This window comes from Emys orbicularis, chromosome 18 (assembly GCF_028017835.1).
Source record: "Emys orbicularis isolate rEmyOrb1 chromosome 18, rEmyOrb1.hap1, whole genome shotgun sequence".
Lineage (NCBI taxonomy): Eukaryota > Metazoa > Chordata > Testudines > Emydidae > Emys > Emys orbicularis.
Genome location: NC_088700.1, coordinates 12297606 through 12318563, shown reverse-complemented (window position 1 = coordinate 12318563; position 20958 = coordinate 12297606). Strand labels below are relative to the sequence as shown.

The 20958-nt window shown below is 43.1% G+C and overlaps 1 protein-coding gene across 2 annotated transcripts in view; it reads right to left on the bottom strand.

Annotated features, from left to right (window-relative positions):
* FNBP1 (formin binding protein 1) overlaps positions 1-20958 on the bottom strand; it is a 139368-nt gene that overhangs the window by 68516 nt on the left and 49894 nt on the right. For both annotated transcript variants that reach the window (XM_065419012.1, XM_065419011.1), the window contains 2 exons: positions 17747-17803; positions 14746-14893 (listed from right to left, as the gene is read on the bottom strand). In XM_065419012.1, coding sequence (XP_065275084.1) covers positions 14746-14893; positions 17747-17803 — 205 coding nt within the window. The remainder of the gene's footprint in view (positions 1-14745; positions 14894-17746; positions 17804-20958) is intronic.

Below are 20958 nucleotides of genomic sequence, written 5' to 3'. Positions count from 1 at the left end.
AGCTACTTCCCTCTCCTTTCCTACCTATGACTGGAAGGGTATTAACAGACCACTTCACCTGGAACGGTCCCTTGAAATATGTTTTAACTACTTATGCTAAACAATCTGCTCCACCTTGTGTTCCGCTAACACACTCTGAGGCCAGGTCTACACAGGAGCGGCGCCAGGGTTTTTGGCGCCCTAGGCGGGGGTCCTTCCGCGCTCCCGGTCTTAGGGGCACTTTGGCGGCAGGTCCCGGAGCAAAATGCCGCCCTCCCAAATCCTGGTGCCCTAGGCGACCTAGGCGGTCGCCTAAATGGAAGCACCGGCCCTGGGTCTACACTACAAACTTACAGTATAACTATGGTGCCATAGGGTGTGAAAAATCCACATCCCTGAGCTACTCAGTTATAAGCACCTAACACGCCCCACCCCCATTCCAGTGTAGACAGTGCTATGTCAACGTGAGGGATTCTCCCGTCAACCTAATTAATCCACCTCCGGGAAAGGGGGTAGCTTGCTGATGGGAGAAGCTCTCCCGTCGGCGTAGTAGCATCTTCACTGAAGCTCTGCAGCTGCGCCCCTGCAGCATTTTAAGCATAGGCCTGCCCCGAGTGAGTTTCCCAGACCTAAGAAGAGCCCCGAGGAAGCTCGAAAGCTCGTCTCTCTCACCAACAGAAGTTGGTACTATAAAAAAATATTACCTTTCCCACCTCGTCGCTGTAATACCCTGGGACCGACAGGGCTACTACAACACTGCATGTATACTAACACAAAGCATACATGAAAGAGTAGCACTCAAAACGAGACCATTTAGAGACACTGCAGAACTAAGCAAATCAATGCAATGAACTATTGAGAAAAATCCTAAAGGGAAAACTTAATACAGAGAAAACTTAAAAAGAAACGTTGCCCTTCTGATGATATTGACTATACTATGATATGCTGCAGAATTTTCAGATGCTTTGGGTTCTGTCTTGCAACTTTTACTCACATGACAAATCAACATGCAGTAACATAGCAGTTAGGCGTTTATATCACAGTAACGTGAATGTTTCCTTCTTAAGTCTCCCCAAACCACTTTTTAATCTCCACTAAAAGGTCTAGATATTCTGGTAACAACTTTGCCAGCCTTGAGATTTTTCTGAAAAAATATTTTTTTCAAGGCATCTGACCTACAGATAAGTTGAACAGCTTAACAACTCAGGGTAAAACATATCCACAGCCTTCATGACCACCATCATTTACACCAAGCGAAGTGGGTATAAAAGGCTCCCAGATCAGAACAGGAGCATTTTATTCCCGTTTTGTACTAGTGTAAATGAGTGTGCAAGGTGCAGGCCAATGGGGAATCAGACCTATCATCACCTGATGGCCTGTGTGAATGGAGTTGGGGCCTGATTCAACTACTTTTTAAGCCATTGGGAAAATGTCCTTTGACTTCAATGGGAGGTGTGTAATGGAGTGCGCTCACCTCTCACGAGTGCCCCCGGTCAAGTGTGCGCATACCTGCAGTTTTTCCTCAATTTCCTCTGCTCATGGTGCCACCTGTTGCCCGCTGCACATATCAAGCAGGTCTCCGGTGACTCAGCCCTCCAGCCACGTCACACAATGTTCATGTGCAAAACGGAACAAAACAAACCCCTTCCGGGGTATACTGTCCAATCGGGCCTATCTCAAAGTCCTCAGTAATGTCCTGCAGCCCTCCCTGGGCTCAGTACTTTCACTGTCCAATAGGGCCCATCACGGTACCCCTCCATTGGCAAAGTCTCTATAGCTCAATCTCAGGCTGACCAACAGGGTGTCTCTCAGTACCCTACTAAGCCAGGTTGCATGCAAAGGTTCCTGCTCTGGGATGGAGTAGCACCGCTAGGGCTTCCTACCTGGAGGCTCTTCGCCTGCCCTTTAGTCCTCTGACCCCGGCTCTCCAGCTGGGTCAGTCTCAGTTCGGCCCCCTTCCAAGGGGTGGGGGATAACAGTTCCAAGTACAATCCCTTCCCTGGGCCTGTCTAAACTCCCTTCTCCCCTGTGACTTGCAATACACTGGAGTACAGACTTCAAGAAAAAAAAATTACCATGATCAACAAATACATATCCCTGTAGCTGCAACATTTATTCCCCCTAAGAAAAAATGTTTAGATATTAAACTGATCGTGTATTTGATCATGGCGGAAAAGTAAAGAAGTGGCTATTCCTGAAAAGCAAAGTAAGATTGGCCTTTATATAGTATTATAAACACAAAACTACATTAAGAGAACATTAAGGTTGCAAAGTCAAGAACTTGAAAGTGAGGGAATGCCAAATTTAATGTTGCCAGCGCAACCTTAATTTGCCCCTTTGTCTATAGGCCTTATCAAACAGTCTTTAATTACATCACATTCTATATTTTCAACAGGATCCCTGCCTTCATGAGTGCACAGAATGAACAGCACTCACTTAATGAGCAGCTATTTACTATTTTGTTTTCTCTTCATTGTTCAATGTCTGGCCTCGTGCCTTATTTACTGCACACTACTTAAACACTGCTCTGAAGACAGAATTATTAATGGTCTCATGGGCTTTTCTATGCCATTCATCACTATAGTTTCTGAGTACTTCACAAACAATATTATTTGCACAACACCCTTGTGAGTTGAGAGGGATATTATTATCCCCATATTGCAGATGGGGAAGTGAGGCACAGAGAAATTAAAATAAAAAGTTTCCACTAATATTGGGTGACCAATCTGAGACACCTAGAACCTGATTTCTCAGAGCACTTAACATTATATAACATCTCCTATGTTCAAAGCTCAGCCCTTGACTTTGACTTCAGTTACAGCTGTGAGTGTGCAGCACTTCTGTAAATCAGACCCCAGGTATGATAGAGAAATATGAGGACCACTGAAATGATCTTACCGCAGATCAGTGAGTAAACGATAGTGCATCGCATTTCTTACCTACAGGTCTTCACTTACAAGGTGAGGAGCATTACCCTCATTTTACAGATGAGGGAACTGAGACGCAGAGCGGTAAAGTGACTTGCACGAGGTCACCCAGCAGGTCGTCTACTGCCTGCTTTGTTCTCTAAGCAGGCAGAACACCATCCTTTAATTATTGTCCTGTTCTCTGAGGGCAAAATGCATTCATGTGCAGAGGGACTACAGAACCCTATGCAGTATGTAAGCCCCCAAAGTAGGGTGTGGGTTGGCTCTCTGCACAGGGGAAATTTTACCTATAATGCAGAAGATGGGAACAGGAGAAGTGTGTAATATTCTCATACATCTGTATCCAAAAAAAGAGATAGATCTAGTTGGTCTGGTATTAGACTTACTGGCAGGGCTGGCTCTAGGATTTTTGCCGCCCAAAGCAAAAACAATTTTGGCCTCCCCCCCCCCCCCCGTTTTTTAATTACCCCCACCCCCGGCCCCGCCTCAACTCCGCCCCTTCCCCAAATCCCCAGCCCTGCCTCCTCCCCCCAGGCTCTCAAGCCTGGGAGGGAGGGAGGGAGGGAGGGGGAGCAGCGGCGCGCGAAACAGCGGCCGCTCGGGATCTCCCCCTCCCTCCCAGGTTTGAGAGCCTGGGAGGGAGGGGGAGACTCCGAGTGACCGCGGCGCGGGCGCCGCTACTCCCCCTCCCTCCCAGGCTCTCAGGCCTGGGAGGGAGGGGGAGCAGCGGCGCACAAAACGGCTGTTTCGCGCGCCGCGGCCGCTCGGGATCTCCCCCTCCCTCCCAGGTTTGAGACTCCGAGTGGCCACAGCGCGGGTGCCGCTTCTCCCCCTCTCTCCCAGGCTCTCAGGCCTGGGAGGGAGGGAGGGGGAGCAGCAGCACGCGAGCGGCAGCGGAGGTGAGCTAGGGCGGCCGGGACACATTTTTAGGAGCGGCATTCTGGCGCCGGCCATGCCGCCCCTAAAAATGTGCCGCCCCAAGCACCAGCTTGTTTTGCTGGTGCCTAGAGCCGGCCCTGCTTACTGGCCTTGACAGTGCCCCTTTAAGTAATTTGTTCTTAATAATCTGAAACCTGAGTCCTTAAGACTCTATTCCAGCTTTCTTAAACTTAGACATACATAACTGGGGACTGAAAAATAAGGGAAAAAAACCTTGGATTTAAGCTTGCTGAAAGATCACCCCAATAAACATCAAATTGTTTGCACCTTCAGACTTCGGGTATTGTTGCTCTCTGTTCACGCGAGAAGGACCAGGGAAGTGGAAGGGTGAAGAAATAAGCCCTCTGACAGTTGCCCATACCCAGAAGGGCATGGGCTGCACTGAATTCTTCTCAAAGAACATCCAAATCATGGGCTTGAGCCTGCTCCGGTTGTTAGAGTATTTCCATTTGGAATCAGGCCCTTTCCTATTGCACAAGAGCTACTGGGCTATGGCATACAGTACTGTATTTTGATTCCTGTGTAAAATATAATGGCTATATATTTTTTTTTTTTGGCACATCACTTTATATGGGATTCTACCATAAAGGACAAAGACTTTCCATCAGTACACAGGAACTTTCACATCACCCTGAATGGATAAGGATTCCAAATACGTATTGCCAAAGCTCCCTCCATCTCTTTCTTTAAAACAACTTCACCTTTCACAGGAGTTTTCCATAATTAATGGCCACACTCAGATCGATTGTTCTGTATTATTATTAATTTTTTGTATTGTGCTTACCGCTACCTTTAGGACTCTAAGTACTTCGGCGATGAGACCTGTTATTTGTTTGGCGCAGTTCACCCAAAGTATAGCACTGTGCACACACTTAAAGCACAATACAAATAATAAGCACCATGACAAGCTTTTTTCTGATGGACCAGGGCTATTGACTCTAACAAATTCAGTTGCTTAGACTTTTAAATATATGGGAAAAGTGCACAAAATCCTAAATGGATACCCTTAGGGTTTTGTATAAATATAAATAATTTTTTTTAAAATAACTATGTTTTAACTAGAAGAGGAAATCAATTTAATTTTTGAAAGGTACACTATCAACTTGTATTCTTTTTTTCTTTTTTTTACATTTAAATTGAATCCTAGGGTAAATGAGCTATTTTAAGCACCATGCTCACTGGAGATGTATTTGACATGGGGTGAAATCCTGGTCCTATGAAAGTCAATGACAAAACTTCCATTGACTTCTGTGGGGTCAGAAAGTGTAGAACAATCGTTCTCAAACCTTTTTCATTTGTGGACCCCTTTGGAAATTTCAAATGGAGGTGCAGGCCCCTTTGGAAATCTACTGTCTGTAACCAGTACACCCTCGCTAGAACGCCCTTCAGAATAATGAACCTTTGGATATAATGAACCCGGTCCCGGCATCCCACCTCCAGGCCCAGAGCTGGAGGAGCTGTCAGTACCCACCACAGCCCCGGGCCTGGAGGAGCTGTCAGCACCCGCTGCAGCGGATCTCTTCTGCTATGACGACCCCAAATGGCTTGGATCCCAAGGGGTTCGTTACAGCGAGGGTGTACGGTATACAGTTGAATTCTGTTCAGTCAGTTTTCAGTTTAAGGCTATGTCTACGCTACCATTTATGTCAGCAAAACGTATGTCGCTCAGGGGTGTGACTACTCCACCCCCAAGTGACATAAATTATGCCGGCATAAGCACTATTGTGCACAGCGCTATGTCAGAGGAAGAGCTTCTCCCACCGACACAGCTACCACTACTCATTGGGGGTGGATTAATTATGTCAATGGGAGTGCTCTCTCCCATTGGCATACAGCAGCTATACTAGAGATCTTACACTGCTGCACGTTCTCTAGTGTAGACATAGTCTAAGTCTTTCGCGAACCCCTTAGACAGAACACCAGTAGCAGCCTATCTGCACTACAGCTCTCAGCATTGTTAACATAAATGCAGCTGAATTGGGGTCAATGATGGTGGGAAATTTTTGAAAAACTTCCCTAGTGTAGACAAGACATTATTCTTTCCAGCTGGGCTGCGATTGCTGGCAGCAGAGCTTGGCGTATGCCATCTCAGTGTCTCTCACTTAGCCTCTCTCTGCCCCTTTGAGGGTGGAAACAAAATGTATTCCAAATTCTCCTTTGGAGAATAACGACATTGTGTGACTGCACTGAGGGAGCCATGGAGGTTTGTGTGTGATTTTAATTTAAAGGATTCCCTGAGAGATACACAGGACATAATCGAGAACAGAACAGAGCTATCTGTGCAGTATTAAAAATGGATCATATGAAACATTTTACTTATGAAAGGTTGTGACGAAACAGCCTTATTTGTCTTGCAGAAACAAACAATGATTGTCCCCATGGGTTGAGTTTCAGCTTTGTGTCACTCTGTTCTATTTACATTGCAAGTACATGGAGAAGTAATATTGCAAAGCAGCACGATTATCTTCGATTAATTTACATGCAGATGTTTCAGCAAAAAGTGTTGTATGCATGGACATTTCAAAATAGATTGAGTACAAGGGCTTTTCCATTTTCCATCTGACCCCTTTACAGAGTCTAAATAAATTATGATATAGTAGAATACATTTTAACCAGCTGCTTTTTTCTTCTCTGCTTTTCATTGTTTAATCATTCCAAAGGGCATAATATAAGACTGGCACCATAGTGGTTAATATCAAAGAAGCTCTGTCAATTTAACAATTAACCTTTCTATCTAAAAGTTCTCCCTAATATCGTTACAAGTTACTCTTAAAATAATTATAGCTGGAAGAGATTAGAGAAAGTAATAATTTTTCTCTGTTTACCCACTTTATTTAATTTGTGCATATGGCAGCACTTTGTATATAGGCAGTTGCAGTTTCTCCCATATAGGATATAGGAAATATACTGGATCAGATGTGTGATCTATTTAGTCCAGTACTCTGTTTTTGACACTGGCCAGCAAGAGGATTCTCAGAGTGAGAGAGGGGGAAGATGGGAGTTGCCTTACCAAGTGGGGGAGTTGCCTTACCAAGTGGGGGGTCAGTGCTAACAAGACAATTCAATTAAAGTGGAAGTGGGCTATTCTCAACAGTAAGGCAACTCCCATCTTTTTGTGTACTGTGCATATATACCTGCCTACTGTATTTTCCACTCCATGCATCTGATGAAGTGGGTTTTAGCCCACAAAAGCTTATGCCCAAATAAATTTGTTAGTCTCTAAGGTGCCACAAGTACTCCTCGTTGTTTTAGAAGGTGTCAGAAGTTGCCTTCCCTCTCGATCAGTTAACCTCAGAGGCAGGAAATGCTGTCTCTTGAAAAGAAATCTTTGCTTCTAAGAACTGGTCTTGAGGCTTTCTCTCTCTTGTTTGTAACAACAGTCATGTAAGCAAAGTTTAGCACTGTGAACAGTGTCATGAAATACATGACTATCTTTACATGTGTGTGTTTATTTATTTGGTGTTTTTCAGATGTGTGATTTAACCTTGGTCTTTTAGATAATCTTTAAATTGACTGTTGCTGTTTCTGATATCTAACCAATAACTAGGTCTATTTTAAAGGCACACTCTAAGAACAGCGAACCACAGGCAAGGTTAACTAAAATAAGCATAATTTAGAAGTAATCCTGTCTTTCTCTGAAGCAGAACAGACTGAGGGAGTCATGATTACAGACCACAGAGTCTGAGAATCCATGGCCTTAAGGACAAAAGCAAGAAAGGTGACTGTACAAAAGGGGCAGAGAACTAGCTGCCCAGGGCTACTGATCTGTACCACTAGGGCCATTGCTAATGGACAGAGAGAAGACCTAAGAAAGAGTTTGTGACGGTCACATTTATAGGACTATGGCATTTTATGCTACCTGCTAAATTTCTATAACCAAAATCCTACTTATTGCAAATTTCCTGTAATGCAAAGCAGAGCAATTTTCCCTAGGACATTCATGTAACAGAAGGTGCATTGTGGTCCTGGTAGCATGAGAGCTGCTGCAGGAGGAGGAGGTGCAACAGTGAGTGGCTGTAGGGATCCCCGGAGCTTCACTAAGCCCCACAGGTTGGGAACTGTAGAGAAGCTTCATGCGAGTGGATGTGGCCAGAGGGCACTAGTGTCGATGGGGGCTTAGAAGTGACAGGAGGATGGGCAGGAGGTAGAAGAGATGGGAAGCTGCAGCACTTCAGTCTTGCAGTTTCAACAGAAGAACTCCGCAGGAGCAAAGCGTCAGGGACCCTGGCGATGCGCTACTCCAGCGGCCCACACTTCGATGGCTCTGCTGAACCATCTGGCCTTGGGGAAATAGGCCAGGTATCAAATCAGGGGAGTTGGGCATGGAATCTGCATGCTCAGAAATGGGTATTGCAGAGTATGTGGAGAATGTGCATCCTCACGCTCAAGTCCTTGATATGGAACTATTCATATACTTAAAAGTTAAGCACGAAGTGTTCTGCTGGATCAGAGCCAGAGTGCTCAGCCCCTTGAATGATCAAGCACACGATCAGGGTTACACTGTATTGTACTGTTGCTCATAAAGCCATGATACTGCATTAACACTACCAAAAAAAAAAAAAAAAAATATATATATATATATATTTTGGGCTTTACAAACATTCCAACAACCCTGGAATAAATAATAGGTTAGCTACCCCTAGCTTTTCTGGCTCCCCATAAAACACCCTGCCATCTGGATCTTCTCATTGAACAAGTTCCATTTCTACTAATATTAAACAGAAAGATGCAATAATGGCAGGACTCTCCCCATAAAGCTGTCACATGACATCTGCCTGTGACAAATATGGCAATTCTTCACAAATCCTCCAGTCATTAAAAAACAACAACACACAACTTAATTAAATTAAATTAATGCAAATTAAAACCTCAGCTCAAACAATCTGCATTATTTTAAAAGAATTAATACTTTTAATCTGATCTTAGTGCACTTATGCATATAAAAGTATATGTATGCACGTGCATGTGTGTATTACTACGTATCATTTTCCATTTTAAAAAATACTCTAGCCCTAATTAAAAACACCTGCTTCTTCATGGTTACAGAAACCTAAACATGTTCATATATAGTCTGGCTGCGGCCCCAGCTAACCAACATATCCACCTGCAGTTCTGGTTCTACTACTATATCATCTTTGTTCCTTCATTCACTTACATTAGAATAGATTTCACAAAGGTCCATTTCAGTGCTACTTTGGATAGATCACAAAGGGAATGCAATTGGATGAGACATGCATGGTGTGTATGCTCAACCTCTCCTCCCCTTAGGCCTCTCAGACTCAATCTTCCTACACAATATTAAAAAGAAGTGCCACTGGCTAGAGAAGACATCCTGCTTCATTGCCATGGTGAGTTGCTGCTTTGAGAAACACTTCATTATTCATGCTGTATCTCAGAATATGTTAACCACATTTATACTTATTATAACATATACTATTTCCTGATCAGAAACCCTAATGCAATAAACTAATGGAGATAATTTTAAGGATTTCATAGCTCAACCTGCACAAAATTCAGAATAAAACTTCTTACATTGAAACTCACTCATAGTAAATGGATTTGCTGGGCATACAGCCAGAAAATGACCTTCACTAGGTTTTCCTCATGTGCAGAAATAGCCAAGGGGTATATAAAAAGAAACTCTCAATTCTGTCTAAATAGGTCTTCCTCTTTCAAACCATTAACCACAATAAGCATTTATCACCTCCTAGCTTCAGCATTAAACAAGCTGCAGTTGCTAGTCAGTTGGAGGTTTTGCAATGTATTCATAGTTATTTGCAGTGTGGATCTGGAAGTGTGACTTTCACAGTGGAAGATACTAGTTATCAACTATGGGCAGAGAGTAAAGAGAGGTTTGTTATCTGAATTATTACATTTTTACTAACTTTTCTACAGCCATCTGCCTCACTGATACTCCATCGCTTTCCAAATCTCAGCTTTCAGATGAGACATAAAACGATAGTTCTGAGCACCTGTGGTCATTAAAAATTCCCATGACACTTTTAGTAAGAGAAGGGATATTAACACCAATGTCCTAACCAAATTCTAAACCAGTTAACTACATTCTGCCTACCTAAATTAACCCTGTATTTTCCAATAGGATATGGTGTTCTTCCTCACTTCCTATCCTAAAACGTTGAGTATCCTTGCGTATCAAACTGCTGTCATGTTTTGCCCCAGAGCTGCCTGCATTTCACAATTGGTCGCATGATCCCTATATATAATTGTGTATGTCACTTTGTTAAGTTTGCAATAAGGTTTGGGAATCTTCAGGAGGAAAAGAGGTAGATAAATAAATAGAATTTATTATCATGATCCTTAAAAATATCTTTTCTTTACTGCCCCTATCTCTTCATTTCTTTCTCTGCTGTTACTTAACTTTCTAATAGTACTATTTAGTTTTGTAAAGCATTTGGAGCTGTATTTTGTATGAAAGACATGATGACTATGAAATTGTATTATTGTATAATGTCTTCGTTAAGCTTGTTAGAATCTTCCATAGTTAATTGGATATTTTCATTACATTAATGAATGACTCCTATGCAGCTTTTACCTGGCAACATAAACTTTATTTTTAACTTTGATAATTAAAAATTTGGATTGAAAACATGTGTCCATAGATCCTATAGAGGCATAATGTAGTGTACAGGTCACAGAACTGGGACTCTAGAGATTGGGTATTCCCAGCTCTGCCATTGACCTGCTGGTGACCTTGGGCAAGTCACTTCATCCCTCTGTGCCTCTGTTTCCCCATCCACTCGTTGTCTGTCTTGGCTATTTAGACTGCAAGCTCTTTGGGACAGAGTGTCTCTATCTATGCATCTGTACAGCCCCCAGCACAATGGTTGAGGCTTCTAGGCCCTTCCGTAACATAAATAACGCATGTGAATGTGTGAAAGCCAATAAGCACTCTATTAGTGACAGATTCTGCCACCCCTTTTCATACTGAGTACTGCCTTACTCCATGAAAACTCCCATTGAAATCAGTACGACCGCTTGAAGAGTAAGGTACTATTCAGTGTGAATAAAGGGGACAGAATCCCTCAGAATGATTTACTCTTCTCCAGCACCAGTACCATGGAGTCCATCAGATGCAAACAAGTGAGTTTACTACCAAAAATAGACTCGAAGTGGAACGCATGATGTGACAAAATTAAAAGCACTACTTGACCTTTGCCGCCAAACATATTTATATTTCACAAAAATAATCTTTGCCTGATTTCTCTGACAGAAGGTCATGCGCCAAAGCATGTGATCTGTTCTATAAAAACATAAGGCAGCCAGGATTCTCACTGAGCTCCAAACCAGGCCAAGACAGAAGCAGCACAAAGTACCTGCCTTTTCATCAATCAACTGCATGGCCACTGTCAGCCTCCAGACATATCTGCCATACTGGATCAAAAGCCTCTCCCCATACTTTCACTAGTAGCAACTGTCCAATCTGCAATGTATTATCTATGCAGACATTAACTGTATCTTTCACAGCCAGAAGAGATCAGTGAAGCTCAGAAGCTTGTCCCTTCCACCAACAGAAGTTGGTCCAATAAAAGATATTACCTCACCTACCTCATCCTTCACAGCAGTCAAACAAACCCAGTAATACTTTTAAACACCACACAGGGTGAAATTCACCCAGCACAGAGCCCACACACTATGTAAGCCCTATGTTGTGTAGTTGGAGGTATAGGCCTCATGCTGGCCTTCTGGAGATGGGTGAAATTCACCGCTAGAAAGGGAGAACATAGTGAACATGATTCACTACTGCTTTACTCCCATTTCATACTGGTGCAACCCATTTCAATCGATGGAGTTATCTCAACATGAAGCTGGAGTGAAACACTGGTGAATCAAGCCACGGGTGTTTAAAATGTTGAGTATCAATATTTTCTGAATAGGTCATAAAATTAACAATAAATATATCCAAAATTTAGTACTAATAATCCCTTTTTATCTTCAAAGTACTTTACAAACATTAATTTCTATCCATCTAAGGTACTTATCTGTACCCCAATGCTCTATTATCTGAACACTTCACAATTTTTTTAAAATGTATTTATACTCAACACACACCTGTCAGGTAAGACAGTGATATTTTCTTTAGTTTGCAAATAGGAAAGTGAGGCACAGAGAGACCAAGGTCACCTAAGAGTCTGGGGCAGAGCAGGGACTTGAACCTATGTCTCCCGAGCCCTAAGCTAGTGACTGAACCATTGGACCATCCTTCGTGTCTCATAGCTTATAATTATAATAATTTATAGCACATGGTCTAATTATATATTTAGACCAAACAGAGGGCAGAGCCCTCCCCAGAATATTTCCAGAAATCCTGAACCATTCATGAGTGTGTATCATAAATGTTTTTGCAAGAATATCAAACCTCTGTGATATTTATCACACCAACAGTTTTCCCCTCCTACAAAGCCCAGTGTGAGTGATGCATTATTTATGTTTTACAGCAAGAAACAACAGAGAGATGTACAACATGTCTGAAAATAGCCTGAAGGGAAATAGCAGCTTGCTTTTCAATATTACTCATCAATATGAAAGCTATGCAAATCAGACAAGGACTCAACAGTTCAGGCATTCTACATTCATGAGACAAACACAAACCAACAACGGTGGATCACAGTCTTCCATTGCTACCAGCAACAGCAAGTAAATGTTATGGTCACATACTGTCTGCTATGCCATCATTGCTATTAGCTACTGTCAATAGACCCAATAGGCTGTCTGAACTGGGCTTCTGCATTGGATCTCATTAGAATGACACGAATGACTTACTTTTCACTCACGCATCACACATTTACAGTGTATCTATTTCACTTTTACTACACATTAATACCAGTCACTTTATTCACAAGCAAAAGATACCAAATCCTACTTCCTTTTGCTATAAAACACCCACAGAAATGTGTTTTAATTGACACATGTTCCAGCTGTCCTGCCTTAATTAACTAACAGGATCTTTCTGTTAAAAAAAAAAAAAAAAAAAAAAAAAAATTTCCCCCTCACTTATGGGCTGAAACATTTGAAGTGACAGAAGAATACTAGATTAGCATGCTTCCTTCTTTGGCCTGGTATGTTCTTTTCTTCCCTTGACTCTCTGTCCATTCCCTCTGTTTGCTTTTTGCACCATCAATGATACACTCTATCATTCTGGCAGCAGGAAGTCCACCGCGAGCAAGTGTGAAATAATGCCACATGGATATGCTGGACGAAAGGTGATGGAGGTGGTTGAGGGATCTTCCACATGGGGTCTATATAGAAAGTACCCTCCATGGGTATGTGTACACTGCAATTAAAAACCGTCGGCTGGCCAGTGCCAGCTGACTCGGGCTAACGGGCTTTTTATTTGAGGTGTAGGTGTTCAGACTCAGACTGGAGCCTGGGCTCTAGGATGGGAGGGAGGGTCCCAGAGCTCAGGCTGCAGCATGAGCTCAAACATCTACACCACAGTTAAACAGCCCCGCTAGGGTGACCAGATGTCCCGATGTTATAGGGACAGTCCCGATTTTTGGGTCTTTTTCTTATATAGGCTCCTATTACCCCCCACCCCCGTCCCGATTTTTCACACTTGCTGTCTGGTCACCCTAAGCCCCGCAAGCCTGAGCCAGCTACGGGTGTCTAACTGCAGTGTAGATATACCCCACGCTATTAATACTGGTCAAGCATAATGGCCTTAGAAGACTGTGACATTCTGCAAATTAAAGGCGTGCCAAGATATACGATCACAATAGGCGGACTTCTCATCCTCCTAGTACTGTACTAAGCAGATGATGCTTTTCAGGGCCACAACCAAGCAACGCACTTTCAGTGGGACTATCTGCAAGTGCTTAAGTGCTTTGATGGATTGGGGGCCCCATTACTCAATAGGGTTGCCAGTTTTCGTTAGACGTATTCCTTGAGGTTTCATCACATGATAATCTTTAATTAAAGATCAATCTTAAATTCTTGGAGACTCCAGGACAATCCTGGAAGGTTGGCAACCCTCACTCAGCACTTTTCAGGACGGACCCCTAGTTTGCTAGCTATCTAGAGTTCTTTAAAAATGAAATCTTGGGGCCTGATTCTCCCCTGCTTTGCCCCTTGTGTAGATATTTACCTGTGCAAAGTGGGTGCAAACACTGCCATCTGGAGAACTATGATCTTGTAGCATTTTTTGCCCACTTTGCACAGTGGTGAACATCTACACAAGGGGTAAAAGAGGAGAGAACCAGGCCCTAGCTATCTGACTTTCTAAATTCCAGGCATTGCAGAAGAAAAGCAGCTATGGACACATACTGTAGAAGGACCATGGATGCATAAGCTACTACCTGGAAACGGATACAAGCATACACCTTTGCTAATTTTAGCAGAGTGGGAGTAAATCTGAGTCAAAAAACGGATTCCCCCCATCACAAAAATTTGCATAAAAAACTCCAAACACCTATTTTTTATTAACCACAATTTTAGACAAAGTTTTGTTAACCAGCTCTAGCAAGCGTTAAGGGACGGTGGTCCAGTCCACCGATCAAAATTCTTTCAGCTAGTCTCGGAGATGAAGCATTTCTGTTTATTGCATGCTAAACACTATACTATTGTACAAACCATGTTTTTTTGGCTGAAGATGCCTCAAGCACATATGAGTTTTATGACCTTATTTGGAGAACGTTCTCCTGCAGGCATTGCTGTCTGATGCTATAACGTTTGATTCAAACAGTTCAGTGATTTGGCTTGTGCATGTAACCCATTTTTTTTTTTTTTTTTGCCTATGCTCAGTTCATTAGCAAACCTTGATTGTGTTTAGTAACTTTGTGGTAACCTCCCGTCAAAAGATTTATTTACCACTGAACTCTACTACCATTAATCATCTGCTTTAAATAGATAATTAATTGTGAACAAGTAAAAAAAAATCCATTACCGATTTCCTTTCCTGTTTCAGCTCTTGCACAAAGCGTGTTAACTCCGCAGTGATCTGAAAAGTCATGTTCTCTGAAATGACTTCATGCTGGCCGGCATAGTCATTCATTTCATTCAAGGTGGCTAGGAAGGCTTTGCATGATGTGTACCTGCAAAGGACAAAAAATACACAATGCTTTTAGTCCATTTGTTTTCAGGAATATACACTCCAAAGGGAACTTGCATTCTTCCCAGCATTCAGTATTACTGCACAAGATGGGATCTTAGCACAAGTTCATTGACAGGAGTTTACTGAAAGGGAGCCTCATGCCATGCATTGGCAGTTCTGAGAAAATAACCATGACATAATAATAGTTTTACAATGGCCTCTTATAAATACCAAAAGCATTTGGGCTTTACCAATCTAAAAACCATTCAGAAAAGATCTTCTGGCTTCACTAACCATTAGGGCCCTGATCCTGCTGTTTGCTGCACTCAGGCGTAGCAGCACACCTATCTCAGTGAATTGCAGGACTGGGGCCTAAATTATTAACATTTGCCTAATGCACTACATATCTACTAGTAAATGAAAGGAAAAAATACTTTCTAAGCATTATTTAGATGTGGATCAATCAGAGTTTATCTAAAACCCCTTCAAGATGATGATCACTTTTTGCAAGGTGTTTGTCCTCAATACTTTGTGAGGTATTTCCCCCATCCCTGTATCTCTTTAGCAGCTTCTAGTGATTGCCACAACATTTATTTTCCATGGGTGACAGAATCTATAACACTGCATTCCATGTATTATTAAAAAAGGAAAAAAATAAGCTTCCATGCATATGGTTAATTTCAGGAAGGCAGATTATACCATTGGCATGCACAGAACTGAGCCAGCAGAGCAGCATTTACTGCCCCCAGGACAGGCTGGAGTGCTGACCAATTGGAGGAGAGAGCAGCTAAGGAGAGTTGCACTTCTAGATACTAGAATTATCCTATTAGTGTTAGATGCTTGTTGCAGCTTCCCGGGCTAGGAGCCCATAAATGATAGCAGTACTTAAAGGGACAAAGGTAACGGAAAGGGGTAGGAATAAAGGTGAGAGTAAAAGAGGGGGATGTGGGAAGTAAGTGAAGAGAGGCAAGAGAGAGAGAGAGAGAGTGTGTGTGTGTGTGTGTGTGTGTGTGAGAGTGAGAGAGTGAGTGAGTGAGAGAGAGAGATCAAACATAACGGGGAGCAAAAAAAAAAAAAAAAAAAGACAAAGAGGTAGTTATGCAAGGGGGAAAAAACCAGCAAGGGAGAGAGACCAAAAAAGTATCCTTATTGAAATCAGCTACACTTATCAGTCCTAGTCAAGCAGCATTGCATCCAGAAAAGCGGATTGCAGAAGCAGTAGGGGAGGGTCATAGCCCTGACTTATAGTTAGAAAACAACCATCAAACCACTTGTTAAACCAAATCATGACACATTCTCAGCTAGTGTAAATTGCTCTAGCAGCTGTTTTACGGCAGCTGAGGATCTGACCCAAAATCTAGATAAATCTAATTATATAAACTATTGAGTCCACAACTGTACTCACTGAAGTCAATTGAAACATTCCCCTTGGCTTCAATGGATGCAGAGGCCAGTCTATTTTCAGCTTCCAGTGGAGAAGATCTAGTCCCTCATTTATACACTCCTGTACACTTTGAATCTTTAAAAACTTGTGTGTAACTATAAGAATCTGCAGTTAACTAACTTTGAAAATGCTGGGTGCACTGATATAAGTCAAGAAGTATGAAGTTTAGGTCTGACAACCTGTCCTTTGGGAGATTCCCATTCTAGGATGCTCAGCTTGAAGAATTACTCTTGATCCAATCAATGTCAGAGAGATCCTTTAAAATATGTATGTGTTCTATCATCATTTGCATACATTTCCTCAATGTCAGCCATTGGAGGAGCCGTTTGGAAGCAGCACTCCCTATCTGGCCAGCACCATTCTAGCTGTCCCTGCCACTAGAGATGGTGTCTGAGTCAAGTGGGGACAGTTGAGGCAACACAGCAATCTCCAGCAGCACCGAGTCAGGCACCCAGCTCTGCCCCAGGAGATGGGGAATCCAGCTGAGGAAATCCTCCTCCTTTCACCCTATTCCCCATGAACTGCCCATTCTCCATTGATGTCATAACTTTACTCTTCATCCATTTAATAAAATGGACTGGACAACATAACTGGAGTCTGCATTTTTAAAGCTCTGCACTAACATTCCGGGACTGATTCTTCCACTGAAATCAATGGGAGTTTAGCCATTGCCTTCAAAGGAACCCAGATTAAGCCTCAGTTAATAAGGCTGGGATTTTCCAAGGGTCCTAAAAGAAATTAGGCACCCAATTTCCACTGATGTTCAATGGGAGTTGGGTGCTTAAGGACCAAATTTAAACCCCTTTGAGCTTTACTATTAAGCCATAATTAGCAGGTAGGCCTTTTGTACAGCTATGTCTACATTTACAGAGGCGTGTAGAGTACACACACTGCATGCCCAGCTAGCGTGGGTATAAATAGCAGTGTAGACAGTGAGGCACTGCTTAGGCAAGTAGAGTACAGATGTGCCAAAACGTTAAGTTATATACCCTACTCAGCTCGCTATATGTCCAAGCAGTGCCTCCCCCATCTACAATGCTATTTTTAGCAGTGTAGTGTCCGGCTGCCTCCCCACCTCAGTGAAAGACCCCTGCAGCAGAGAAAGGCTCTGGCAGAGGGGAGGCAGTGGGGAAAGGCTCTGGCAGCTCCACCCTGCTGGTGACTTTCCCCAAGCCTCCTCACTGCCTGGGAGCCTTTCACTGCCAGGTGTAGCTACACATCACAGTGGGGACGCAGCCTGCTTTTCACTGTGACATGTAGCTACACAGATCCTACCAGTGGCTGCAAGTGTAGACAAGGCCTATTTCTAGGACTTCTATATTCTTCTACCACACTTGCTGCTCGATAATTTACTCCCCTCTCTCCACCCACCAAGACACATCCCCACCCATAGGTTGATAATGAACATACTTGTATTCTTCCTCTTCTTTGGAGTTCTTTTTGGGTTGATATTTCTTTGAAAGGTTCCTGAAATTAAAAACAAATAAATAAGTTGTATCTTAAAATTACCAGATAGTCTCCACATCCTCCCACACTCTCATCATCCCAGCATTTAGTTGTAATGATTTGATACATTATTATTATTAATGTATTTATTATTTGTATTGCAGTAGTGCCCAAAGGCCAGCCCCCCCATTGTGCTAGGCACCTCACAAACATGTAACAAAGAGACAGTTCCTGCCCTGAAGATTTTACAATCTAAGTGTAAGATTATATACAACAAGTAGATACATCTTTCTCTCTACTCAATGCTTTTTGTTAGCCTAATGTGCAATCACACTAGCAAATCCATGGCCACCACGGCTGTAACTACGCTGCACATCCTGGTGGCAATGGTGACTGAACTCAGATTGTCCTGCTCCATAAGCACATGCCTTGTCTACTTGAGCAAAAGAACCTCCTGCAGCTATTCGCGGTATTAGACCTATGACACGCAGTTGAGCTGTTCTGATTCTATCCAGGAGAGAGCAGCAGTACATATACACACCAACCAGCCCATTACAGTATGATTTGCTATACCAGACATCACCAGAGGTCCATTAAGTCTAGTAATCCCCCTCAGGCTGTGGCCTCTGCTTAATGCATAGAAGGAAGGTGAAAAAACACTGGCCAGCTGTTGGATGCTGCACAGATGGAGTAAGGGGGAATTCCTTCTTAACCATTGTGGTGATCATCTGATGCAGTGAGAAACAGGAAATCAGATTACCCCATTTTATCACATATAATTCTACACATTATTATTGGTCATCAAATTATCCACTCTCTTGTAAAATCCTACTATGTTATTTGACTGCTTGTGTCTGGGACAGAGAAGCCAAAGATAACGGGCTTCAGCAGCTCTCTCCTAGAAACCAGGCACTACAAATCCCTAGCCAATGGCAAATCTAGAGTTTAACATACTGTATGCCACCCATTCACTCAGTGGAGCTCATCAGTGCTGATAGCTTCGGAGTTATAACGTTCTCCTTTTCACAGGGATATTTGTCCCCGACTCTCAGTCTGGCACAGCTCACAGAGTTTCTTTTGAAAATGCAGACTAGATAAGATGATAAATAAACCTGCCATGGTGATTTTCTCAGGGCTTCAATGCAGAACGGTAGGCAACGTATTGAAATCAAACAAAGTTCGGTTTATACAGGAACCTGCCATTTCATATTGTCACACGTCAGTTTCATAACGCTAAGCAATCATGGTTCCCATAATAAACACCTCTCTATTCCTCACTTTCAGTGGTACTTATTTCCTTATTTGCTAACTGTCTGCATTTCCCATTTCCTCTTTTGCAAAGACAACTTTATTATTTACCCTAAGCAAACATCTTCCATCAAACTGTTTTTACTTCCCCATTTTCTTTTTTCCCTTTACACTTTAACTTAAGGGTACAGTGGAGATGCAGCCAAGGAAACCAGTCAAAACCTATTCAACATCTGTAAATTTAAACTTTTCAAAATAAGAGGGGGGGAAAAAAAACACCAAAAAGCTCCCCCAGGAAGAAAAGTGCAGAGTGAGATTTTATCATCCATACCCAAAAGGTCACTTGATGAAGGATACTAAGGGCTTGTCTACACTTACTGGGGGATTGACGCGTGGCGATTGATGCATCGGCAGTCAATTTAGCGGGTCTCCCGCTAAATCGACTGCAGATTGCTCTCCCGTCGACTCCTGTACTCCACCTAAACGAGAAGCGCAAGGGGAGTCGACAGGAGAGCGTCTCCCATCAACATAGCGTACTGTGAACCCCGCGGTAAGTAGATCTAAGTACGTCGACTTCAGCTACATTATTCACACAGCTGAAGTTGTGTGACTTAGATTGATCTCCCCCTGTAGTGTAGAAAAGGCCTAGGAGTGCCCAGAGTACAGTACCGAAACTGGATGAGACATCTTTATTATTATTATTATTATTATTAACAACAAAAAATAGACTAACTCCTATACAATGGGCCAAACTCTGGGCCATGACATCATCATTTTAGGCAGAAATCCCTACTGACTTCAATGGTAAGTTCTTGAAACCTGATGGTGTGATAAGGCCCCTTGACTTCAGTAGGTTTGCACTGGTAAAACTGAAAGCAGAATTTGGTCCATGTTATCTAAGTTTTCTTATCTGTCCTGTAACTCTTACATGAACACAGCTTCTATCAAAGTCAGCAGGGCAAATTCTGCTCTCACGTACATCCTGTCAACCCACTAAAGACACTGGGGTTATTGAGTAAACGAGAGAAGAGTTTGGCCCAGAGTGCTCTGTGTCTGCAAGAACAGCAGGTCTGGGCTAAATGTTCATTTTTGCCCATATCCCCATTCTTTATTTCCTTGCAGCCCCCTTCAGACAGAGATCATATCAGCAGTTGCCTCTCTACAGCTGATTTCAAAGGGCTGCTCCTTGTATGGATGGATGAATGGCTAGTCCAGGTCCTCTTTTCCCTTGGGGACTTAATGCATCACATGTGTGACACTGCCTGAATCCCAGTGAAGGTAACAGGAGTTGTGCCAGAGTAAAAACTGCATCAGGACCTCAGGAGGTGTTCACGCTCTATACTGTGGCCTGCTCTTCTTTAAACCATACTTCCCCACATAACTTCCCTGCCAAATTTTCCTCTCCAAGGTTCCACATCTGAGTGACACATAGCTTTCACCTTGTCACTGACAGCAAGATAATGTAGATATATTTATGGCATTGTGTCATTAACGGACACAAATTCAGGAAACATTAAGGTCCGTTTACTAACAGCAACTTCCAAGGGCGGCTCCAGGCACCAGCGCAGCAAGTGCGTGCCTGGGGCGGCAAGCTGCGGGGTGCGGCCTGACGGTCACTGTGAGGGCAGCAGGCAGGCGGCTTTCGGCGGTGTGCCTGCAGGATGTCCACCAGTCCCGCGGCTTTGGCGGCAATTCGGTGGCGGGGACGCCGATGGTGCAGCACCGGCGGACCTCCCACAGGCATGCCACCGAATCCGCGTGACCAGCGGACCGCCCGAAGGCGCGCCACCGAAAGCCACCTGGCCTGCCGTGCTTGGAGCGGAAAAAAACAGAGCCGCCCCTGGCAACTTCTATACCTTAATGATAAAACACATCCACAGCAAATATAGGTGAAAAGATTATTGATTTGTCTATGGCAGATTTTCTAA